A 25,345-nucleotide genomic window follows, 5' to 3' on the forward strand; every position below is an offset into this window, starting at 1 on the left:
ACAATGAATGAATGAATGACAGAACAAGCTCATTATCTTCAGAGTCCCGTTTAATCTAGTAGAAACTGTCAAAAGTTTGGCTAAAAGGCAAAATATCGGCGGTAGATGTGAGATGGCTCAGCGGATAAGAGCACTGGCTGCTCTTCCAGAGGTCCTGAGTTCAATTCCCTGCAACCACATGGTGGCTCACAACCATCTGTAACAGGATCTGGTGTCCTCTGGTGTGTTGTCTGAAGGCATCGACAGTGTACGCATATACATAAAATAAATAAATTTTAAAAAATAAAGATTAACCTTTAGTAAATTCAACTTGATTTAGAAGCCACTCACAGGCTAAAATTCTGTTCTCTAACAGTTGAGTGTTTATCACGCACCAGGCAGGCATCTTATTACTTAGTTCTCTCTGCGAAATTGCCAGTATTCAACCCCTGTGACAGGACCCCACACCAAGGCTGTCGCCCAATGTGTCACCATTCAATTCCGCTGCTGTGGGGAGCAGGAGTAGTTTCAAAACAACTCTAAATAAATAAAACAACAACAAAAACAACAACAAAACCCAGCGCAGCTCTGAGAGTTCGACTCTGCTTCAGGCACTCCTGAGCAGTTGTAGACCACAGCTTGGTCACACTAACCACTCTTTCCACTGTCCCCAGGTTCGCATCCAGGCTCCCTCCTGCGTCCATCCCAGGTGGGTATCACCTTGATTGCATTCTCTCCTAGTCGCATTCCACCACGGGTCTAAGCCGCAGCTCCGGAATTCTAATTGCCCAGAGGTCGCCACTCAGTGGCTCACTGTGAAGATCCAACCCGAAGGTCTGGCAGAATGGGCTGGGCTGTCCCAAGGATCAGCGACACCATCTGCAGGACAGATCCTCCGACCCCTGCACTCAGGCTTACCCCCACCACACCACACCCGTTGTTCTGGGACTGTGGCTTGTGTGGTCGCCTGGTTCTGACAGTTCTAAAAGCTGAAGGGGGACCGGGAGCTGGGACCGCAATGTGGCGGCGGGCTCCTCATTCCAGGCAACGCTGTGAACTTGCAAAGCCCCCTCGCAAACCTACCTGGCTGCACGCACACTTTCGCCTACGTTCCAAAGACTCCCACCGCTCGCCGCCGGTCAGTCGCGCGTCCCTGGCCGCGAGGCCCGGGCTAGTTCGGGTGGTTGTCGCCCGCGCTGTCGGGGAGCGCTCGGGTGGCGCCGCAGCCTCCTCGCCCCTCGGCAGTGGCCGCGCGGGGCGCACGTCGTGGGGCGGCAACTTCCCCGCGACAGGAATTCGCTTGGGGCCGCGACGGCGACAGCGGCGGGGACTGAGGGCGGGGTGGCGGCCAGATCAAAGGAGCCGCCCCGCGGAGCCCGGACGAGCGCCGAGGGGCCCCTTGGGGAGGGCGAGGCGGGGAGAGCCATCGGGGCCACTGACCTCGCTCGCCGGCCGGAGCTCACCGGCCGCGCGCACCCGAGCGCGCGCTCCCGCCGCTCCTCGCGAGGTCCGCGCGCGGCTGGACCGAGCCTGCGCCGCAGCCCGCGCTCCCGCCCCAGGAGGAGACGAGGCGGGGCGCGAACGCGCTCCCGAGCCCGGCGGCTCCGGCAGAGCAGCCTCGCAGAGACACGATGCGGCCACCGCCCAGCCGAGCGCGGCTCCCGCGCGCCTTGATGCTGCTGGCCGCGCTGCTGGCCACCGGCCGAGGGCTCCCACTGAGGAAGCGAGGTCCCGGGCTCCACGGCCACTCGAGGATGGCAGAGGTGAGTGATGAGCCGGACTGGAGGGACGGAGCAGGATGGGTGCCGGACGATGGCCAGGAGCACTGAGCCCGCAGGAGTTTACACTCCCCACGCGTGGCCGCGAGCGCTGGCGGCGCTGTAACATGCTGGCAGCAGAGCGAAAAGTTGATTGTGGTGCCTGCTCTGCAGTGGCCCGACTTCCTGGGTCCTACCCATCCCTTCCTCGCCCTGAGCGAACCTCACCTGCGGCGGCCACACTAGAGTGGAGAGAGGAGATTCCAGAGCTCTGTGGAGCCTGGGGCTACCGGCTTAGGCTTGGTGATTTTCCTGCAGCTGCCCCTTAATTCTAACCACTACGGATTCAAGTTTTCCATTCGGAGTTGAGGCAGGCTGAGGTAGTCAAAGGCGTTCTGCACCTTGCTGGGTTTGAGCTGTCACCTAGCACTTCAAAGAATGTCGGTTGTGACATAGAAGAGTAAGGCAAAAGAGTTCTGACTGTGTTAGAAACAGTTTCAGTCACCAATCTCTGCGGTCTAGCCTTATGCCCTCAACTCACAGTTTTGTGGGCATTCCCCATCCCGGTTTCCATTTCCAGGGAGGCTTGTTTGTATGCAAGAGTCAGCCTGAGGGGTTCTTCTTGCCCAGAGCTGTTCTAGAGGAAGAGCCCCATTTCCAAGATGGGGAAATTGAGGGTCCAGGACCTGTAGGAAACGAGATGCTAAATGCAAGACTTGGGCAGGGGTTTTGGCCATATTGTTAAAAGCCCAGGCTCCCAGAGCCCTTCAGAGGATGGGAAGCTCCCTTAAGTTTATATCCTATGGCCTTTAAATATCACAAGCCATTGTCACCCCCCCCCTTGTTGTTGTTTTTGTTTGTTTGGTTTGGTTTTTTGGTTTTTTCCGAGGCAGGGTTTCTCTGTGTAGCCCTGACTGTCCTGGAACTCACTCTGTAGACCAGTCTGGCCTCGAACTCAGAAATCCGCCTGCATCTGCCTCCCAATTGTTGGGATTAAAGGCATGCGCCACCACTGCCCACCACTGCCCAGCTCATTGTCATCTCTAAGACATTTTTTTTCTCCTCAAGTTTCCAGCTTTCCCCAAAAGGAATGCATCCTGTAAATTATAGGGCTGTAGGATAGTAGGACTGCCATCCGTCCGTCATTCTGGGGCCTGGAATTTGTAGTCCTGGGGGCAGCTGTCCTATGCTTTGCAAGATGCCTATCACTGTCCCTAGGGCCAGATGCTGCCAGATGTTTCCTGAGGGACACACATCTCCCTGGCCACAGTTGAGAAACACCGACACGGACAAATACAGGAGCTGGCCGTACCGTGAACATCTGGATGTCTAGCATTCAGGAGTGCGAAGCAAGACTCCCCTTATTTGAGGCCAACATGTGGCACGGAAGGTCCCTGGCTAGTCTGAGCTATACAGCCACATTTGTCTCAAAGAAAAAACAAAACAAAGCAAAACAATGAAATAACTAGAAACAACTACCATAGCAACAACGACAAAACAAACACCCCCAAATCAGAGGCTTTTAGTTTCGCTGCTAACCTGAGGATAATGATAGTGGTGAAATTAAATTGGCTTGGTAGGGCATGGTGACACAGGCTTGGAATCCCAGCACTGGGAAGGTTTAGGCATGAAGACAAGAAGCTTGAGGTCACTGTCAGCTGCATACCAAGTTTGCCGCCAGCCTGGCCCCATGAGCCCCTGTCTCAGAATAAGATAAAATTAATAAAAAATAGATCGGCTTTCTATTTTCTGTTCACTTGGCATTTGTATTTATTTTAACACTCGTCACTGTGTGTAGTAATTACTTTTAGAATGTTTTAATATGAGAGAAAGAGTTACTTTAGAGTCAGGTTTTAAATATAGCTGGGCATGGTGGCACACACCTTTAATCAAAGCACTCAAGACACAGAGACAGGTGGATGTCTTTGGGTCCCAGGCTAGCTAGGGCTACATAGTGAAACCCTGCCTCAAAACAATAACAAAAACCCTAAACACAAATTAGTGCCTAAAATTAAAAAATACACTTGATGCTCAGGGCCTATGGGACTGGCGCTGACTGTCACTAAGCATATGACTTAGCTACTTTTTTCACACTTAAAAAAGGGAGGGCTAGGGCTGGAGAGATGGCTCAGTGGTTAAGAGCACTGACTGCTCTTCTGAAGGTCCTGAGTTCAAATCCCAGCAACCACATGGTGGCTCACAACCATCAGTACAGCTACAGTGTACTCATATAAATAAAATAAATAAATAAATAAATAAATAAATAAAAGGGGGGGGCTAGTCAGTTATGGCTGTGTATGCCTGAAATCCTAGCACTCAGGATATGAAGGGATTGCCTGGGGCTGGAGAGATGGCTTAGCAGTCAAGAACATTGACTGCTCTTCCAGAGGTCCTGAGTTCAATTCCCAGCAATCACATGGTGGCTCACAACCATCTGTAATGGGATCGATGCCCTCTTCTGGTATGTGTCTGAAGACAGATACAATGTATGCATAAAAATAATATATATATATATATATATATATATATATATATATATGAAGGGATTGTATCAAATTCAAAGCCAACTTGGTTTGTATAGCAAGTCCTAGGCCAACCAGGGCTACATAATAAGACTGTCTGAAAAAAAAGACCAAAATATGCCAAATGGTAGGGGTGCATGCCTTTAATTCCAGTACTCAGGAGGCAGAGGCAGAGTGGGTTCCAGGATGAAAAAACTAGTAAGGCTGGAGAGATGGCTCAGCAGTTAAGAGCACTGATTGCTCTTCCAGAGGTCCTGAGTTCAATTCCTAGCAACCACATAGTGGCTCACAACCATCTGTAATGGGATCCCATGCCATCTTCTGGTGTGTGTGAAGAGAACTACAGTGTACTCATATAAATCTTTTTTTTTTAAAAAAAAAACTAATAAATAAAATCAAAAGTAAGTAATTGAAAAGTAAGAAAGGGGCTACGTGGATATGTTTCCAAAAATCTGTGATTTCAAGGCAAGGGTCCTATTGAGAAAATGCAGACAGCTATCCCTGGGACCAGGATGCTAAGTCAGAAATAACTGACCCACCCAACAACCTAGCTCCTTAGCAGATCCATAAAGCCAAGAAAGTATAATCCCACGATTAAACTGAGGCAGGGGAATCATGAATTCAATGTTCTGGTTATGTGGCAAGATCCCATCTGCAACAACAACAACAACAAAAAAAAAACAAATCTGAGAGATGTTAAACATATATGGGGACACAACAGGCCAGGAAGAGCTGTCCCAGAAAGGCTAGCACATCTTTACATGTATGTCCCAGACTGCTTATCTGATGCTGACCAGATGTTGCAATGCCAGATGTTGCCAAATCGGGTTTCTGAAGAAGTGCATCAGACTCTCTGCCCGCATCAGTTTGTTTTGTTTGGTGTTGCCATTTCTGGGGATGGGGGTGGGAGGTTGCTTTTTGAGACAAGCTTTTATCCCGAAATTAAACTGGCCTGGAGCTTATTAGATTGTTGCCGGAAATATTAAAAAAGACCGCCGGCACGTTCCCACACTAGTACCGGCAAGGCAATGGCGAACCACAGACCTCACGCCGGGCCACAGGGCTCCTGCTAGCCAGTCAATGGACCTGCGAACTCTTGGCGGTTAGGCCCATGCTCCCGTGATCTGCCGGCCTGCCCACTTTCCAGGACCCCACCCTCTGGCCGGAGTCCGCGAGTTGTTCTCACCTCCACACAACGCCTCCATATCCCAGGTCTGCCAGCTCACCTCCCATTTACCCGGTAGAAGCGTGACTCTTAATGCTTAATTAGTTAGTCAATCAGATGTATGTATATTTAAAATCACAATTAGGAAATGCCAATATAGTAATTTCTGACCAATTGATAATGATAAAAGCTTTATCCCAATATGCTAACCTTTTGATAACATCAACTGGCCTCCATCCCTCCTCCTCCTGCGACCTCTCCTCTCCTTCTCTGCAACTCTTAGCTCTGCCCCCTTCCCCTGTCCAATCACAGGCCTTCTCTGCACTGATGTAATTGAACCAAAAATCCTGCAACACTGGATAGCCCATGGCTGGCCTTGAATTGATGACAATCCCCAGTTCCTAACTGCTGGGACAGCAGATGTGGGTCTTCATACCTGGTTCCCCAGCCATTGTTGAGAAACCCCGGCCCGGCAGTGGTGGCGCATGCCTTTAGTCCCAGCACTTGGGAGGCAGAGGCAGGGGGATTTCTGAGTTCGAGGCCAGCCTGGTTTACAGAATGAGTTCTAGGACAGCCAGGACCATACAGAGAAACCCTGTCTTAGAGAAAAAAGAGGGAGAGAAACCTGACTCCTGACAATTCCAGAGGCCCTAGAGGCAGATGTGGTTGGACATCTCTGTAATTTCAACACTGAGAAGAATCAGGAACTCTGTGAACCAAATGTGTCACCTTTGACTCCTGCTGGCCTGACTCTGAGTCTCAGTTTACATCTACAGTAAAATGGGTTCAAGAATCCGTTTTGTGAATTGTAGTGCTGAGTAGGAAACCTTTGGACACAAAGTTATAACCATTCCCAAGGGCAGTGGCCACAGTATGACATAGCTCTACCTCCTGTCCCATTGGGACGAAAATGTCACCCAGACACCCACTGAGCCTGGCCTCTCTTGGGTGTTATTTGATTCTCATGTAGAGGTGTAGAAATGGGTAGTGGGTCTAGTAACACACCTAGGAGCCAACCTCAACTTTGTGCCCTAGGCGCCTCACCCTGGCACCCATTGGCTATGCCTGGCAAGGTGTGAGAAGGTTAAGAGAGGACCAGAGGGCATGGTGGGGGGGGCTGGAATAAAGGAAAAGAGAAATGAGGACCTGGTCTTGTGGGCTTGGAGTCCTTGGGAGTATCCCCAGGACATGGACTCCATAAGCTAACCCAGCAGTGGGGATCTTGTCCCCCGGTTGGAAGCACTCTGAAGGGCCAGGCTGCTGAGGAGGGTCTTGGTGAAGGGCCAATGCACCAATGAAGGGGGCTTAAAAAAAAGAGAGAATGGGGGTTAAGGGAGTGTGGCACGGCAGTGTGGGGGAAGGGGGTGCCCAGGCGGGCCCGTGTCCAAGCACCTCTTCCCCCTGAGGGACCACACACACACACACACACACACACGCACACACACACACACACACACACACGGGCATGGTATAGAACAGAGTTTATTCAGGGTAGAGGTTGGGAGTTAGTAGTATCGTGGAAGTAGAGAAAGGCAGAGAGAGAGAGTAGTAGAGAGTAGAGAAGTGGAGGCCGGCCATGACCACGTGGAGAGATGGAGGAGGGGAGGGGAGCCCAAGAGGCAGAGAGATGAGAGAGAGAGAGAGAGAGAGAGAGAGAGAGAGAGAGAGAGAGAGAGAGAGAGAGAGAGAGAGAGAAATGAGAGAGAGAGAGAGAAATGAGAGAGAGAGAGAAATGAGAGAGAGAGGAGGGGCAAGTAGCCCCTTTTATAGTGGGCCAGATCTATGGGGCAGGGCATACCTGGCTATTGTGTGTGGGGTGGAGCTTAGACAGAATACCAACACTCGGGAGTCCCGACAAACCTGCAGTGTCACGCCTGGGAGGAGGCACAATCAGGAGCGTGTTCCTCATCCCTTGTCTGTAGAATTGCAGGAAAGTAAACCCGCATGTTGGGGGAGAGGACGGGAGAGGCTGGGCAGCCTGGAGATGCAGGTGTTCTCCTAGAGGTGACCCTTCTGTGGCGGGAGCCTTTCCCTCTGACCAGTCAGGGACGGAGCTACAAGGGGCCTATGAAATACCAAACCTAGGGCTCTCTTGGCCGCCTCCTCCTGCAGCCGCCCACCGCCCTGGGCCTTCTAGACCCTCCAGACTCCGCCTCCCCCTCAGTGGGGAACCAAGGAAGTGTGGTTAAGGGTGAGAAGGGGGTGCGGGCCTGGATGTAGATCTCAGCCGACTCAATAGGCTCCTTCCCCCTTCCCCATCAAGTATTCTCTCAAGAATCAGAAGCAAGCCCGGGAATGCAGCTCAGTGGGCAAAGTTCTTCCTTAGAATGCACAAAACCTCTAGATTTTATCCCCAGCACATCATAAAACCGCCCATGCTGCCAGGTGCTGCTGGTGCTTGCCTTTAAGGTAGAGACAGGTAGATCTCTGACTTCGAGGCCAACCTAGTCTACAGATCAAATTCTAGGACAGCCAGGGCTACATAGAGAAACCCTCTCTTGAAAGACCAAAAATTAATCAAACAAACAAAAAATACAGACATGGTGATGCATACTTGGTTTTTAAATTGTTTTTAATTAATTTTTTGTTTATTTTACTTATTTCATGCATGAGTGCTCTGCTGCGTGTACACCTACAGGCCAGAAGGGGGCGTCAGATCCCTTTCTAGGTAATCATGAACAACTATATGAGTGATGGGAATTGAACTCAGGACTTCTTGGAAGAGCAGCCAGTGCTCTTAACTGCTAAACTAACTCTCTAGCCTGCGGGGCATACTTGTAATCCCAGTACTCTAAAAGCAGAGGCAGGAGGATCAAAGGTTCAAAGTCTTTTTTTTTTTTTTACTACATATTGAGTTTGAGGTCTGCCGAAACTACATGAGACCCTCTCTCCAAATAATAATAACAACAATAACAACAGTTATTATTATAATGATCAAGATCAACAAGAGATATAAAAGGAGGATATGATAGTGTCCCGGTGTCTTCTTCATTCAGCATGTAACACAGCACACAGCCCACCTGAGGTACAAACCCCGCCTGGAGTTAGCAAGGCACTAAAGTTCAGTGGGCAGACTCCTGCCTGACCTGACATCTCAGACACCACTCTCCAGCCTCTTCTCTGATCACTGGCACAGGGTGATTGATGTGGGACCGGCACAAAAGGTAGTTGTGAAGATTCAGAGACACAGTCCATGGAGCTGCCCGGCAGGCCTGGCTGCATGACTGTGAGCCTTGGAATCTCCACAGCAGCTAAAGCAGAACAGTCAACGCAAGTGGGCCCTGTGAGGCCCTCCGTGAGGCCTGTCCTGTACTGGGAACAGAGCGCTTTGCCAGCAGTGCTCACGTGATTCTAAGGAGCTGCGAGGTCTCCACTGGGTGCCAGGGTAGGTGGTAGAACCCTCTGTACTAATCGGGAGGGGTGCAGAGAGGGGAATCCTAGTCCCATGCCCCTACCATCCCATGGCATCACGAATGGGTGAGTGTACGGTCACCCAGCACCTGAGTGTACAGTCAGGTTCTGTGTGCATGGCCATGGTGGGCCTTAGAAGCTGGGCTTCAAGGAGGGTCAGCAGTGACCTACACCTGCGTCTAGATTCTGGTATGGGACAAGCTCCTGATCCCTGGGGCACGGAGGAAGTCGAAGGGTGGAAACAGACCAGTGGCCAAGTTTGGCCCTGTGGTGGGGCAGGGGATCAGAATATTGATCCCATCTGGAAACACTTGGGTCAGTGCTGCCTGGCCAAGCCAGGGAGAGTGTGTGTGTGTGTGTGTGTGTGTGTGAGAGAGAGAGAGAGAGAGAGAGAGAGAGAGAGAGAGAGAGAGAGAACGAATGAACCTGCAGCATAGACAGGAAGAAAAACTTTTGACGTCTCTCAAGAGAATGGAGCTATGTATTTTGAACATGTGCTCTGAGAGCCATATAGGAACTTAGCAGATAAGAGAAACTGTCTTATAGGGAAGAGCAGGTGATTTATTTTTTATTAATTTGTTCTTTTTTTTTTTTTCCTTTGGTTTTTTGAGACAGGGCTGTGTAGCCCTGGCTGTCCTGGAATTCACTCTCTAGACCAGGCTGGCCTCGAACTCAGAAATCCGCCTGCCTCTGCCTCCCAAGTGCTGGGATTAAAGGTGTGCACCACTACTGCCCAGCTTATTTATTTGTTCTTGAGAGAGGGTCTCACTCACTATGTAGTCCAGGCTAGCCTTGAGAGCCTTGACCCTTTGGTTCCTTTACCCCAGGCTCCCAAGTGCTGGGATTACAGATGTGTGCCACCATACTTGGTGTACTGGATGGTCTTGTGTTTCAACCTGACACAAGCTGGAGTTATCACAGAGAAAGGAGCCTCCCTTGAGGAAATGTCTCCATGAGATCCATGAAAATGCTGTGGGGCATTTTCTCAACTAGTGATCAAGGTGGGAGTGCCCAATGTGGGCTGGTAGTCCTGGGTTCTATAAGACTGAGCAAGCCAGGAGAAGCAAGCCAGTAAGAAACATCCCTCCATGGCCTCTGCATCAGCTCCTGTTTCCTGCCCTGTGTGAGTTTCAGTCCTGACTTCCTTTTTGTGATGAACAGCAATGTGGAAGTGTAAGCTGAATAAACCCTTTCCTGCCCAACTTGTTTCTTGGTCATGATGTTTGTGCAGGAAGACAAACCCTAACTAGCCACCTGCTATAGACAGATATTCTTTTTTTAAAATAGAATTATTTTATGTATGTAAGTACACTGTAGCTGTCTTCAAACACACCAGAAAAAGGGCATTAGATCCCATTACAGATGGTTGTGAGTCACCATGTGGTTGCTGGGAATTGAGCTCAGGACCTCTGGAAGAGCAGTCAGTGCTCTTAATCTCTGAGCCATCTCTCCAGCCCCTGACAGATAATCTTTTCTTTTTTTAAAGACTTATTTATTTATTATATATAAGTACACTGTAGCTGTCCTCAGACACCCCAGAAGAGGGCGTCAGATCCCATTACAGATAGTTATGAGCCACCATGTGGTTGCTGGGATTTGAACTCAGGACCTTCGGAAGAGCGGTCAGTGCTCTTAACCACTGAGCTGCCTCTCCAGCCCCTGACAGATATTCTTTTAAAAAGATATTTTTAAATTCTCTTGTGTGGGTATGTGCACATGGCTGTAGATGCTGTCGAAGGCCAGACAAGGTCATAGGATCCTCTGGAGCTGGAGTTACCTGTGATTATGAACTGTCTTACGGGAGTGCTGGGAACTAAACTTAATCACCCTTTCAACTCCCTGAACAGATATTCTTAAACAAGTCAGCGCCTCAGAGGATGGGAGTATATCTGCTATGAGGGTCTGTATTGGTGGGAATGCATACTCAGACTCAGCTAAGATGTAAAGGCTGTGGTGTCACATTCCCTCAATCCCAGCACTCAGGAGGCAGCAGCAGATGGATCTATGAGTTCTGATCTACAGAACTACAGAGCAAGATCCAGGACAGCAGAGAAACCCTGTCTCAAACAAACAAACAAAAAAATACAGGACAGCCAGAGCTACCCAGAGAAACCGTATCTCAAAAAACAAACAAACAAACCAAAACAAAAGATATAAAGTACCCTACAGAAGAGTGCCCAGCTAGAGGGTACACACAGCCTGTCTTCCCTCTTCACTGGGGCCATTGTCACCACCTCTTGGTTATCAGTACAAGGTCAGCAACTCTCTGAGATGTTCCCCGCTGTTCTTTTAATTCCCAAAGTGAAGATTCAATAGCTGTCCTAGAATGAGGCTGGTAAGTGTGCATGGGAAGTGAAGCCAGATCAGGTCGACCTGGGGCTCCAGCCATATGCAACTGGCAGAGAAGGTGGTGAACATGGAAGCCCCTTGTGAATAAGAAGGGTTTGCACATACGGGTCCTTGCCATTAGCATGCATGCATGCATGCATGTGCGTGTGCATGTGTGTGCCTGTCTGTGGATGTGCATGTGCATGCCTGCCAGAGTGTGTGTGTGCTGGCACACGCACGAGTAGTCATACCTGAGTCCTGTCGTGGTTATCTGCAACCTCGGATATCTTCCAGTAGCCTCCTGCCCTCCATGAACTCTAGAACATTAACATAATGAAGGTCAAGTTTACTTCTCAAGGTTGCTGGTTCATTTATTCACTTGGCAGTGACTTACAGAGTTCCTCAGGTTATCAGTCACTATGGGAACAAAGGTGACTTTCTGCCTCTGACTGACCCAGGCAAGTAGAGTTCACCCAGGCATGGGAACTGAGGTGCTCCGGGATTACAGGTCAGGACTCCTGGGTGCTGTGGTCATGCCTGCCCTTCCAGACCTTACGTCCAGGTGCCGATCAATGTCCAGGAGTCTGAGGGGTTTTCTTTCTTACTTCATTTTTTTTCATTATTATTACCATTATTGTTTTAGGTATGTGGGTTTTTTATCTGTTTGAAGTCTGGACACTATTTATTTACCTTATTCCTTCAGAGCCAGAAGAGGGCACTGAATCTCCTGGAAGTGGAGTAACAGACAGTCACAGACAGAGCTTCTATGTGGGTGCTGGGAATTGAGTGTGGGTCCTCTGGAGGAGCTGCTGGTGCTCCTAACTGAACCAACTCTTTTTTTGTTTTGGTTTGGTTTGGTTTTTTGGATTTGTTTTTTTCAAGACAGGGTTTTTCTGTATATCCCTGGCTGTCCTGGAACTTACTCTGTAGACTAAGCTGGCCTCAGACTCAGAAATCTGCCTGCCTCCTCCTCCCAAAGTGCTGGGATTACAGGCAGGCACCACCACCACCCAGCTAACTGAACCAACGCTTAAGCTCAGTCTGGGAGTGTTTCACTAGTGGAGAGTCTATCCACAGCTGTTCATAGCTAGCCTGAGATCCACTAATACCTGATAGAATTGGTGGGTAGGCGCCCCTACCCACCTATGGAGGAAACAGGCACCACCCCGGGTCCGGAAGTTGCCAGCTAGGACGGAGAGCTCCCAGTGCCCACTGTGGTCCCAGCCCTGTGATGTTCTTTTAGCTTCCTCAGTCCTTCTCCTCTAGTCCCTGCTGTGTCTCCCGGGGTCACCTTCCAAAGAACCATTTAGCTCTTTATAGGGTGGGCACCTCAAGGACCCTCAAATAGGACTTCTCTGTTCCCCTAGAACCCCAACAGTCCCCTAGAGGCTGCTTTCCAGTCCTGGAGTGTTTGGAGGAGGATGAGCAGCTTGGGCAGTCAGAACCCAAGGTCAGGGCTTTCCCCAACTTTAGAGAAGATGGTGGGGAGGGGGTGAGAAGCAATATTCTGCGTGCCTTCAGGATAGCAGGGTCTGGGCTAGGCTCTCTGCCTGTATTGTTCCCGTGTTGAAGATAAGGGTCAAAGGTCAGAGTTCACATCAGGTAGTTACTGCTTGGCATGGGAGCATTTCTGGCTGCTGGCCACTAGGAGCCACCCCCTCCCCCAACAGCCAGTCACTCCTATCTCCAAACTTAGCAGGCCTTTCCCAGATGAAAATCACAGCTCCACCACTGTAACCCACCACCTCCTACTTGTAACAAGGGCATCCAAACCAGTCACCAAAGCCACCCAAGACTACCTGCATGTGGTGAGGCTGCAGCAGAGTGGGGTCTCTACGTAGGGAGTCAGGACAGTCAGGCGATGTGGGGTGTGCTACGGGAAGGCAGGATCAGAGGCGCTCAGGTGAGTCAGGAGAGGGGTGTCCCCTGCTCTGCACCATCCACCTGTACCCAGCAAGAAGCTGACCCCAAGGCTGAGAGGGCAGATGTGTGACCCGGGCTCAAGCGTTTGGTGTCGGAGCTTTGTAGGCAGATATCTCTGGGCCACGGAAAGGGGTATCCAAGTGGAAGAGGCAGAGTTTGAATCTCTGTTTGCAACTTGGCAAGAGAAGAGGGAATGAGAGAGAGAAAATTATCTAGATTGGTTGAGCAGCTACATTGAGGAGGGAACAGACTCAGTATTCCTAACCTGTAGCTATGTAGAATGAAAGCAAAGAGTCTAAACCAGGGCTGGAGAGATGGCTCAGCGGTTAAGAGCACTGACTGTTCTTCTGAAGGTACTGAGTTCAAATCCCAGCAACCGCATGGTGGCTCACAACGTACTTACATATAATAAATAAATAAATAAATCTTTAAAATAAAAATTAAATAAAATAAAGAGTATAAACCCTGGTTAGTACCAGAGTGCCTGGTTCAAACCCTGGCTTTACCACTCAACATCTGTGTGACCTCAGGAAGGGCATTTGTCCCTCTGCATCTACATTGCTATTATCTATAAAGGTGGAATGGGAACTAGTACGCGCCTGTAGACATTGTTGGAAGATGTATGCATAATGGAGTGTGGCTCCAATGCATAAGAAACTGGGGGTGTGGCTCGGGTAATGGAATGTTCAGCTAGCATATAAGTAGTCCTAGGATTGACCCTGGCACCTCATAAAAACAGGTATAGTCGCACACACTTGTTAGGTAGAAGCAGGAAGGTCAGGTGTTCAAGGCCAGCCTCAGCTACACAAGACCCTGTCTCACAGACAAACGAGTCTATGTAGAATAATGCCTGAGAGGCTGGCATATTAGGTCAATGGGTGAAGAACTTTATAGGGCTAGGTGTGGCGGCACAAGCCTTTAATCCCAGCACTCAGCCAGAAGCAGGCAAAACACTCATACACATATTTCTGTGTAGCCTTGGCTGTCCTGGAATTCACTCTGGAGACCAGGCTGGCTTTGAACTCATTGAGATCTGCCTGTCTCTGATTCCTGAGTGCTGGGATTGAAGATGTATGCCGCTACTGCCCTGCCTAAAAACAATTTTTTAAAGGTGGATGGTATCTGAAGAATGAGAGTCAAAGCTATACTCCAGCCTCCATGGGCATGCACACACACACACAGATAGTGCCTGCTACACAGCACATGCTGTAGACATGTCTAGTGAGAAAATTACAACTTTCCTTTTGTGTAGGGATTCTCATTCTCCTTTGGCAGGCCACTCATTTCTTTGAAGGCCTAGGTAGATAGAAAGCTGAACTGGCCTTTGGGGCCATTCTTACCTGATTCTCCAGATATTGTCCCATGCTGCACCAGAGACTAGGTGGAAAGGGGCAAGGCTGGGGCCTAGGGAGGACCCAGCAAGGTGTCCCTGGAAGGAGCTCCTCCTGCCTTGCCATGGGTACCCCGGGAACAGAAGTAGGTAGTGGGCCTGGACTGCCCAGTGTCTATCATCTGAGATGAAAGCTGAGGAGAAGCTAGGACGAGCCAGGGGCTTCTTCCCCTCACCTCAGCTGACCAGATAGTTATGGCTTGGGCACTTTGAATAAGAATGGCCCCCAAAGGCCACATATTTGAGTTCCTAGTCATCAGGGAGTGGCACTATTTGAGAAGGATTAGGAGGTGTGGCCCTGTAGGAGTAGGCCCGGCCTTGTGTGAGGAAGTATGTCACTGGAGGTGGGCTTTGAGGTTTCAAAAGTCTAAGCCAGGCCCAGCTTCGCTTTCTCTCAGCCCGTGGATTAGGATGTAAAATCTCAGCTCCTTCTCCCGCATCATGCCTGCCTTCCTGCCTGCCGCCATGCTTCCCGCCATGAGGAAAATGGACTAAGCCTCTGAAACTGTAAGCCAGCCCCCCTCCCCAGTTTATAAGAGTTGCCTTGGTCGTGGTGTCTCTTCACGGCAATGGAACAGTAACTAAGACAAACACCATGTACAACTGGAAGAGGGGCAGACTAGCTAACAGACGATCACATGAGCAGACTACAAGAAATGAGGTGTAAGGCCTAGCAGGCCAGAGGGGATGCCAAGGAATTTGCCATTGAGTAGATTCTGAAGACAAGGCCATGTGTCTGGGCTATGCAGAGGGAGTGGGAGCAGGCCTGCTGCCCACACCCCAGTATGACCAGGAGCCTTTCTGCTCTGTGTGTGTGTGTGTGTGTGTGTGTGTGTGTAGGCATATAGAGTAAGGGGGCAAAGATCTGGGGCAGGGGACTAAAAACAGCACTTTGGGTAGCTGATTCCTCCTTCTGGGTCTCTTCATCTGATGAAGTGGGCTGGGCTGTGTAGTGCATCCTGGCCTCTGCTGTCCAAAGCTTTGTGGGCTGGCAAGATGCTCAGTAGGTAAGAGCATTGCTGCTAAGCCTGAAGACCTGAGCTTCATCCCTGGAACCCACTCCCGAAAGTTCCACATGTTCACTAGAGTCCCATGTGGCACACACACACACACAAAGGTTTGAAAAAAAAAAAAAGACCACTTAGTGAACACAGTCCATTTTTTTCTGCTTAGACATACCCCACCTACCCACTTGGGCCATTAAAACTTTCTAAACATGTACTCCAGATGCTCACGGTCACAGGTGCGAGTGTGGCCCAGGCTTCCTGCCTTCAGAAGCTGACTGTGGTCACTCGGTCTTCCTTTTCTCCCTAGGCCTCACCTGCCCCCGATCTCAGCTCCCCCAAGGATAAGGAGACAACGCCAGGATTCCCTGGAGACCATCTGCAGGCAGAACCATGCCAACCCAGGTGCCTGACTGTCCCTGAGCCAGCACCTCTGACTCTGGGCACAGCCACCCCTCCCAGGACCCTGGAACACACCCCTCTGCTGCGGGAGCTGCAGAAGCTGCCAGGCTTGGCCAACACAGACTTGAGCGCACCAAACCCCAATATCCAGGTGAGATGGAGAGTGCTTGTCTAGGAGGCCTCTAAGAGGTGCTGGGCTGGCAACGGAGCCTCACCTTTCTCCTTATCCTTCTGTTGGCTGTGTGAAGACAGTGGACTACTAATGCATTGTGGGAAGACTATAGCTGCCCCTCTACTTGCCAGAAAGTGTCTTGGCTCTGGAGCCTTGACCCTGGATGTAGCAGGGGACAAAGCCAGGAGAACCACTTTGAGAACCGAGTACATGAACACCCTGCCCCTGATTCTGCCACCGGTCCTGGAATGTGCTAGAGACCTGCTAGAAAGTCCTAAGGTGTAAGCTCCTCCCACTTGGCCCGAAAACCTTACTGCATGCAGGAAAGGGATTCAGTTTGAAATGGGGAGGGCTGGCCGGGTGGTGGTGGCGCACGCCTGTAATCCCAGCACTCTGGGAGGCAGAGGCAGGCGGATTTCTTAGTTCGAGGCCAGCCTGGTCTACAGAGTGAGTTCCAGGACAGCCAGGGCTACACAGAGAAACCCTGTCTCAGGAAAAAAAACAAAGCCAAAAATGAAATGGGGAGGGCTGGAGTATGGGAGAGCCCACAAAGGGAGTTCAAGGAAAGCCAGCCAGAAGTTCTCTACTGCCTATCCTGAATCTTCAAGGATGTCAGATTTGCCTGTTCATATGCTTTTATCCAAAAGAAAGATTGCAAAAGTACAAACATTGTACAATTGTCTTAAAACCTATCTGTCTGCTTGTATTTTTTTTTTTTTTTTTTTTTTTTTTTTTTTTTTTTTTTTTTGGATTTGGTTTTTTCAAGACAGGGTTTCTCTGTATAGCCCTGGCTGTCCTGGAATTCACTCTGTAGACCAGGCTGGCCTCGAACTCAGAAATCCGCCTGCCTCTGCCTCCCAGAGTGCTGGTGAAGGATTTAGCAGGATGATGAAGGGGCTTAAAGGTGGGGGGTATAGGGGTTTAGGTGAGGACTTTCACAGCAAGATGAGGAAGGGTTAGGTGAGTGTGGCTAGGCAGCGTGGGGGAAGGTGTCCAGGCGGGCCCTTGCCTGGGCACCTCTGCCCCTGAGGGACCACACACACACAGACATGGTATAGAATAGAGTTTATTCAGAATAGGGGATGGGAGTTAGTGGTAGAGAGAGAGAGGTAGAGAGAGAGAGAGAGAGAGAGGAGAGTGGAGGCCGGCCATGACCACGTGGAGGGGGGAAGAGCCCCAGGGGCAGAGAGGTGAAAGGGTATGGGAGGGCAGAGAGCAAAGAGGGAGAGGAGGGGCAAGTAGCCCCTCTTATAGTGGGCCAGATCTCTGGGGCGGGGCATACCTGGCTATTGCCAGGTAGGTGTGGGGTGGAGCTTACACAAAACCCCAACAGCTGGGATTACAGGTGTGCGCCGCCACCACCGCCCGGCTTCTATTTTTATTTTTTAAAAGTTGCACATACACACAAGAATTACAAGTGTCCCCACTAGTGATGCCAGTCACACAGTTGATGCGCCTTCTTCGGGTGGTGGTGGTGTTATTTCAAGACAGGGTTTCTCTGTGTAGCCCTGGCTGTCCTGGAACTCACTCTGTAGACCAGGCTGGCCTAGAACTCAGAGATCTGCCTGCCTCTGCGCCCCAAGTGCTGGGATTCAAAGTCTCACCACCAAATGCAGGTCACTCTCTTCTTTGTATTTTGCTGTTTCTCCCCCCTACCCCGAACTTTGTCCTGTGCCCTCTTCTTATTTAAAAGTGCTGAGAATAATGTTGACATTCATATCCACGGCTGCTGGCTCTTTGCTAGGCTAGCCGCTCTTTGTCTCAGCTGAGAGGAGAGACCCGGGTCCAGCTGAGTCTCTCCAGGGCTGAAACCTGACAGTGAGTGTTGCAGCTCGGATCTCCTTAACCGCAGAGCTGAGCCAGGAGTCTGTCAAAGCAGGAACTCAACTTGTTTTATTGTAGCAGTCTTTTGTTTATAAAGGGCTGAGAGAAGAGGCGGGGTTTTTTGCTGAGGTGAGATGACGGAGGGGGAGGGGTGACTGCCAGAGCCAACAAAGTTATTCCAGGTCACTGTTAGGTAGGCAAAGGCGGGCTTAAGCAGGTGGTGCTGAATCACTCCAGTATGGAAGTGACTGAGACAGGTCTCTAAACTCAAGCAAAGGCTCAGGCTCCCTCACTAGGCCTCAGTATGTGGCTGAATAAGGCCCAACACATGGCAGTGGTTCTCAGTACATGGTTAGTGTAGTGGGAACCCTCCTGAGGGCGATCTGGGTATTGGACACAGGACCTTACCTCTCGTCCCCACCACCCCTGCCCCACTCTGGGCTGTTTCTAGTCTCTGAGGCCAGGCTGCCCATGGGTGATAGAGGCAGAATTCCAAACAGCTTCTCCTAAACCATTGGGTCTGGCACCTGCTAGATTTGCCTCTACACATCTACATTCAGGTGATTCTAACATGCAGAAAGCCCTACCCAGGGTCCCTTGCTCACTGAGAGGCCATGGTGAGGCAAGGCTGGTGGCATGGGTGGGATTTGACTTCCGGTTTAAACCCATCTTCTCCTGCCTGGCGTCCTCTGCTGAGCCTGCCCTCTCTGGCACATGTCTGTCCTTCCACAGGTGACCATCGAGGTGGTGCAGGACGCTCAGGCTGAGGTAGAGATGGACCTGCCTTCGGAGCCCAGCACTCTCTGGCCCCTGCGTGCCCCTAGCTGGTTGCCCGCCAGGGAACTCTTTTGGCCCCTCTTCTGGGGCTACCAGGAAGGTGAAGAAGGAGACACCAGCCTCAAAGACAGGGCTCCAGGGGAAGCAGAGGAGGAGGAAGGAAAGGACTATGCTGTGGAGTATGGCGAGGGTGAGGACCAAGGGAGCACCGAAGAAGATAAGGATGGAGAGCCTTGGTCCAGTGGGGCCATCGACAACTGGGACTATGGCTGGTTGGGTCCTCAGGGCCAGGACTTCCAGGAACCGGACAGCTATGGTGAGTAGTGTGGCTTGGCATCCCCAGCTTTGCCCTACGAGGTCCAGAGTGGGAATGAGTTGGTGGGGAGGAGGAGAGCCTCCCAGGCCGGGAGCATTGGGCAGGCCAGCAGCCTGGCCTGTGCGGATTCCATTGAAAGCCCAAAAGTGACTTTCAGCACTGAGGGTTTGTTTTTCTGAAATATTTCACTTGTCCAAAGCCCTGAGCTCCTCTAAGCAAAAACTATTAAGCAGCATAAATATTCATATTTATCAGTTCCTACAAAACTGAAAAATACCCTATATTTTGTCACTCACAACAAATCTCATTTTTATTTTATTTTTTTAAATATTTATGTGTTTATTTAATGTATGCAAGTACACTGTCTTCAGACACGCCAGAAGAGGGCATCAGATCCCATTATAGATGGTTGTGAGCCACCTTGTGGTTGCTGGGATTTGAACTCAGGACCTCTGGAAGAGTAATCGGTTCTCTTAAACGCTGAGCCATCTCTTCAGCCCCAAATCTCATTTTTAGATGATGAGTTTGAATACTCACTCACTCACCCCGCTGCTCAGCAGCTGAGTGTCCCCAGGCAGGTCACTTAACCTCTTTGTATCTCAGTTCTGCCCTTTCCTTTGTTTTTTTGTTTGTTTGTTTGTTTTTCGAGACAAGGTTTCTCTGTGTAGCCCTGGCTGTCCTGGAACTCACTCTGTAGACCAGGCTGGCCTCGAACTCAGAGATCCTCCTGCCTCTGCCTCCCAAGTGCTGGGATTAAAGGCATGCGCCACCACCACCTGGCTTTTTTTTTTTTTTTTTTTTTTAAGATTTATTTACTTATATGTAAATACACTTCAGCTGTCTTCAGACACTTCTGAAGAGGACGTCAGATCTTGTTGTGAGCCACCATGTGGTTGCTGGGAATTGAACTCAGGATGTCTGGAAGAGCAGTCAGTGCTCTTAACCACTGAGCCATCTCTCCAGCCCCAGTTCTGGCCTTTCTAAAACAGATAATAATGTTCCTAAACGGCATGGGGTTGATTGTAAATAAACAAGCTTATACACAGCTGGGCCTGGTAGTGCACAAACCGCAGCCTCAGGAGTCAAGAGGCTGAGGCCGGAGACTGGCGAGGTCAGGCTGGGCTGTGCAGTGAGTGCCAGGGAATACTCATCCCTGTGATGCAAGTGTGAGGACCAGAGTTCCACTGTCAGGCGAAGTAAATTGCCCGATGAGCAGCCGCACACCTGGAGTCCCAGCATGTTGGAGGCAGAGCCAGGTGTGGCCAAGAGCACGCTGACTGGCCGGCCACACTAGCTGAAAAGGGCAAGCTCTGGGCTTAGCAAGGGGCCCCGTGTCAATATGTAAAGTAGAAAGTTATTTAAAAACCTATCCCATCTCATCCTCTGGCCTACCCACACATGCACACATGTATTCTCAGATGTGTGTACCTCCACCTATATGAGCACAGTCATGCCACATGCACACATATGCCAAGAGTATGTGCATGAAGCATCAGCGTGTGATAAGGAACTTCCTGGCTCCTCTGTTACGCCTCCTGATGCCCACAGCCTGCTGGGATGGCTGGGATGGCTGCGTGTACTCCTCCTGGTCTACCTCCCTTCACTCTCCTGGGAGTCCTGAGGCTAAGTCACACAAGCTCTTCCCAATTTCCTAAACTGATGTTAATAGACTTTCCTGGAATTTCAGCTTTTCTCCTTTCCTTGTCTTGCTGGTGACAGCTGGCCTGAGGTCTATCTTGAGGAAGCTACGAGAGAACAGGTGTGTGGCGTCCACACTGAGCCTCAGAGTACAGGCCTGGGCCTGGGGCTTTGAGCTGCCTCAGATCAGAAGAGAGAATTGGGAGAATCTTTATTATTATTATTATTATTAAAGATTTGCTTATTTTTATGTATGTGAGTACACTCCAGTTGTCTTCAGACACACCAGAAGAGGGCATCAGATCCCATTACAGATGGTTGTGAGCCATCGTATGGTTGCTGGGAATTGAACTCAGAACCAATGGAAGAGCAGTCAGTACCCTTTCCAGTCCATCTTTCCAGTCCGACCTTGAATTTTTTATCCTTCCCTCGAGTCCCCACTGCTGGCATTGTAGGCATTCATCACTGTACCTGGTGGTCGGGGATGGAACTCAGGGCTGTATGCATGCCAGACAAGCATACTATCTACTCTTCTTTTTGGTTCTGATGGATGTGAAAACACTAACTTAGAAATGTTAGCTGACTTCCTAAGGTCACACTGATAAAGCCCTTGGGCTTCTAGACGCAAGTTTGTTCTGTCTCCATAGGGCCTCTTGACCCATTTGCACAGGCTGTCCACTGCACAAGGACATCTACAGGTGGGGCTGGAATCTATTTGTGCTGCATGCATTGACCAGGAATAAAGGGGTGCCTTCTGCCAGTTTACAACAGTATCCCCTTACTTCAACCCAGACTATGAACCCCAGGAGGAGTGGAGCACCTGGTCTCCCTGCAGCGGGAGCTGCGGCAGCGGCCACCAGCAGAGAACACGGCCTTGCGGCTATGCCTGCACTGCCACCGAGTCCCGAGTCTGCGACCTTCCCCGCTGTCCTGGTAAGATGAGCTCTGGCCCTTGCACGGGCATGGCTAATATGGCTCAAACCGTGACCACGGTTCCCCGGGAATGTGAAGATGGGAGACTTGTAGGAAGGGTGGGCTTCCAAGAGGGCTACGGGAAGCTCACGAGTATGGTGGTCCTGTCCCAGGCCTGTCTCAGCTGCTATGGGCACCGAGAGCCTAGTGAGGGCTGGGCCTCCCTGTCGGGAGCACAGAGTGCCCTGGGGCCCCACCAGCCTGGCCTCCTCTCTCCCCAAAGGCACCGCAGAGGAGAACACGTCGGGCTTTCCCAGTGAGGGGTGGCAGCCCCTTGCCCACAATGCTACGGATATGCTTGATCCAGGTTAGTTGGGGGTTAGACCTTGCTCTTGGGTCTTGGGGACCCTCTCTCTTGGGCAGATGGGGTTATCACTGTATAGTAGGAGACACTGACCACATCTTCCTGTGGGTGGGATTGGAGCCAAGAACCCTTGCCCAGCCCAGCTCCAGGTTCCTACAGGGTAGAGGGTCTTGATGGGAATGCCAGAGGAGATGCTGAGGGGAAAGGAAAGAGGGGGCTTCTTATTTATTTATTTAGTTAGTTATTTTTGGTTTTTCAAAACAGGGTTTCTCTGTGTAGTCCTGGCTGTCCTGGAACTCACTCTGTAGACCAGGCTGGCCTCGAACTCAGAAATCCACCTGCCTCTGCCTCCCAGAATGCTGGGATCAAAGGTGTGCACTACCACCGCCCAGCAAAGAGGGAGGAACTTCTACTTCTCCCTGCAGCCTCCATCTGGAGATGCGCCTATCACAATGAGCCAGGGGTCCGATTTCCCGGGCTGTTCCTTGCAGGCAGCAGGACATAGGCCTCACTTGGCCAGCACACTTCCTGTTGGTGTCCTTGGGCCTTATCTGTACCCCCTAAGGCCTGGCTCAAGAGTCTAAGTTCCACAAAACGAAGTGGAAGCTTCCTGAACCCGTGTCGTGTACCAGGGAGAGGGGGGAGGAGGCAGCAGAAATAACGAGCTACAGGAAGCCCAGAACAGCTGGGCCCTAAGAAAGGCAGTTAGGAAGAATCAATCAGACAGGTGCTGGGGGAGGGGAGTAGGGCCACGCCTTTAATCCCAACACTTGGGAGGCAGAGGCAAGTGTATCTCTGAGTTCGAGGCCAGCCTGGTCTACAGACAGAGTTCCAGGACAGCCAAGGCTACACAGAGAAAGCCTGTCTCGAAAAAGCCAAATCCAAAAACCAAAAAATAAAAATAAAAATAAAAATAAAAAATCTCTTGTTTCTTTGAGCTGGAGACATGGTTCAACTGTCAAGAGCACTGGCTGCTCTCCCAGAGAACCAAGGTTCCATTTCTAGCATCCGCATGGAGGTTTCAGTCTGAAAGAATCTGACATACTCTTCTCTCCTCCGTGGGCTCTGCACATATGTGATACAGAAACATACATGTAGGCCAACACCCATGCAGGTAAAATGAAAAACAAGACCAAAGCTGTAGTTCTCAGTTGGAGACGGAGCTAGCTAAGTGGGAGAAAGCTTGTCTAGCACTCACGGGGTCCTGGTGCAGTCCCAGTGGGGCATGTACTGGGCGTGGCAATGCCTGTCTGTCATCTTAGCACTTGGAAGTTGGAGACAGGAGAACTAAAAGTTCAAATCATCCTCAGCTACCTAGCAATTTTGAGACCAGCTTAGAAAATGTTAGACCCTGACTCATAGAACAAAAAAAAAAGCAGCAAAAACAAACAAACAAACAAACATATCCCCACGTATCCCAGCCCCCTCCCATGATCCCAGGATATTTCCCACAGTCCAGAGCCTAAAGAGATGATGTTAATGTCCCTCAGGGGGCTTCCGGTCCAAAGCCACTATTCTGAGGTATAGAAAGCTATCTGCTTCAGGTGCCTGGATGGTGTGGGTATCTCTTATCTGCTCTCTCTATTTTTTTTAATAATTTATTTTTATTTTATGTACATTAGTGTTTTGCCTGCATGTGTGCCTGTGCCAGAGTGTCAGATCTTGAAGTTACAGACAGTTGTGAGCTGTCATGTGGATGCTGGGCATTGAACCCAGGTTCTTTGGAAGAACAGTCAGTTCCTTTAACCACTGAGCCATCTCTTCAGCCCCCTCCATATCCGTCTTTTGTCAGTTGGTTGGTTGGTTGGTTGTTTTTTTTTTTTTTTTTTTTTTCTTTTTTTTTCTGAGATAGGGTTTCTCTGTGTAGCCCTGGTTGTCCTGGAACTCACTTTGTAGACCAGGCTGGCCTCAAACTCAGAGATCCTCCTGCCTCTGCCTCCCAAGTGCTGGGATTAAAGGCATGTGCGACCCCCGCCTAGCACCATGCCATTCTTGAAGGCCTTCCTAATCAGTGCCTTTGCCCCAGCTGGGGTTCCCATTTTCTCTCCACATGACTGACCTTGATCAGCCTCTTGCTTCCAAAGGCCTGGGGGCCTGGCCGGCAGCTCTGATCAGCCCTCTCCTGTGCCTCTTTACCCTCTGCAGATGTAGACAGCTGTGAGAAATGGCTGAACTGCAAGAGTGACTTCCTAGCTAAGTACCTGAGCCAAGTCCTCAGGGACCTGCCCAGTTGTCCATGTGCGTACCCCCTGGAGGCCGTGTACAGTGCTGTGATCCTGCAGGACAAACATCAGGGCCGCAGCTTCCAGTGGCGGGATGCGAGTGGCCCCCGGGAGCGCCTGGACATCTACCAGCCCACTGCGCGCTTCTGCCTGCGCTCTGTGCTGTCTGGCGAGAGCAGCACATTGGCTGCCCAGCACTGCTGCTACGACGCAGGCAGCCGGTTGCTGACCCGCGGCAAGGGGGCCGGAGCTCCGGACCTGGTCAGCACTGACTTTTCCCCTGAGCTGCACTTCAAGGTAGATAGGCTGCCCTGGATCCTGTGTAAGGGGGACTGGAGCCGCTACCACTCCGTGCGCCCCCCCAACAACGGCCGGGCCTGCGCAGACAACCCACCAGAAGAAGAGTATCTGGCTCAACTGCAAGAGGCCAAAGAGTACTGAAGAGGAACTAGAGAATGGTCCTTCTGCCCTTTACCCTGCCCCTGCCCAGACTGGGCAAGTATTAGGGCTCATCTGCGAGGCCATCAGGCATGCATACCCAACTCTTGTGATCCTGAGTCAGGAGAACCCAGGCAGGCATCTCAAGGCCTGGTGAGAAGGTTGGAGGGTGTGTCAGGCGTAAGGACCCTGGGATGTGTTGGGAAGGGCAGGAGCTATCCCAGTCTGGTCATGAGCCCTTTCCCTTCTCTCTCAGAACTGGGGCCCTTCTGCCTTTCCCTCTGTTTGGGATAGGGCCAGGGTGGTCCAGATACATCCTCGTTCCCAGGATCTGTTGTGAATCCCTTAGACCCCACCCCCACCCCCCACCCCCCACCCCCCACTGTATGGCCAGTCGCGGAAGAACACAGGGAGAGGTGGAGCAAGAAAAGACCATCCTTTCATCTGACCCTACAGCTGCTTTTTGCTGACCTAGCAGAGCTGGAGTGGCCACCCCTCCATGCGGCACACAGATTCTTCTACCCTGTCCCATGCTGTGAGGCCATCAGTGGGCTCAAGAAATCAGAGCTGAGAGGAGATTGGTTCCAGTCAGGGAACCACCAGCCGCTTCTGGTCCTTCTCCTTTGTTCCGTCCCCAGATGGTAGGCATGTGCAGGCTGCCAGTCAGAGCAGGCAGGCTTGGGATGCACTCAGTACTGTGGGTGGTATACCTCAGGAGGGTTTCATGTGCTGTAGTGAGTAACAGGGCAGACAGTCCCGATGTTGGATGTGGGCCATTTTGTGGTGTTGGTAGCCACACTA

At 50.8% G+C, this 25,345-nt stretch overlaps 1 protein-coding gene across 1 annotated transcript; it reads left to right on the forward strand.

The window, feature by feature from the left end:
• Positions 1-1,587: 1,587 nt before the first annotated feature.
• On the forward strand, positions 1,588-24,873 carry Ism2 (isthmin 2). Its single transcript, XM_052186770.1, has 6 exons — positions 1,588-1,742; positions 15,790-16,032; positions 18,610-18,970; positions 21,401-21,541; positions 21,804-21,887; positions 24,030-24,873. The coding sequence occupies exons 1-6, from the start codon at positions 1,611-1,613 to the stop codon at positions 24,545-24,547; spliced, it is 1,479 nt and encodes a 492-aa protein (XP_052042730.1). The 5' UTR covers positions 1,588-1,610; the 3' UTR covers positions 24,548-24,873.
• The last annotated feature ends 472 nt before the right edge of the window (positions 24,874-25,345 follow it).

This window comes from Apodemus sylvaticus, chromosome 6, assembly GCF_947179515.1.
Source record: "Apodemus sylvaticus chromosome 6, mApoSyl1.1, whole genome shotgun sequence".
In the NCBI taxonomy this organism is placed as follows: domain Eukaryota; kingdom Metazoa; phylum Chordata; class Mammalia; order Rodentia; family Muridae; genus Apodemus; species Apodemus sylvaticus.

What these genes read in the sequence shown, in the direction of transcription:
- Ism2 (XM_052186770.1), top strand. Translation starts at nt 1,611, where the DNA reads ATGCGGCCACCGCCCAGCCGAGCGCGGCTCCCGCGCGCCTTGATGCTG. An exon ending in GCCACTCGAGGATGGCAGAG is followed by an intron (nt 1,743 to 15,789) that starts GTGAGTGATGAG and finishes TTTTCTCCCTAG; the next exon opens with GCCTCACCTGCCCCCGATCT. An exon ending in CCAGGAACCGGACAGCTATG is followed by an intron (nt 18,971 to 21,400) that starts GTGAGTAGTGTG and finishes ACTTCAACCCAG; the next exon opens with ACTATGAACCCCAGGAGGAG.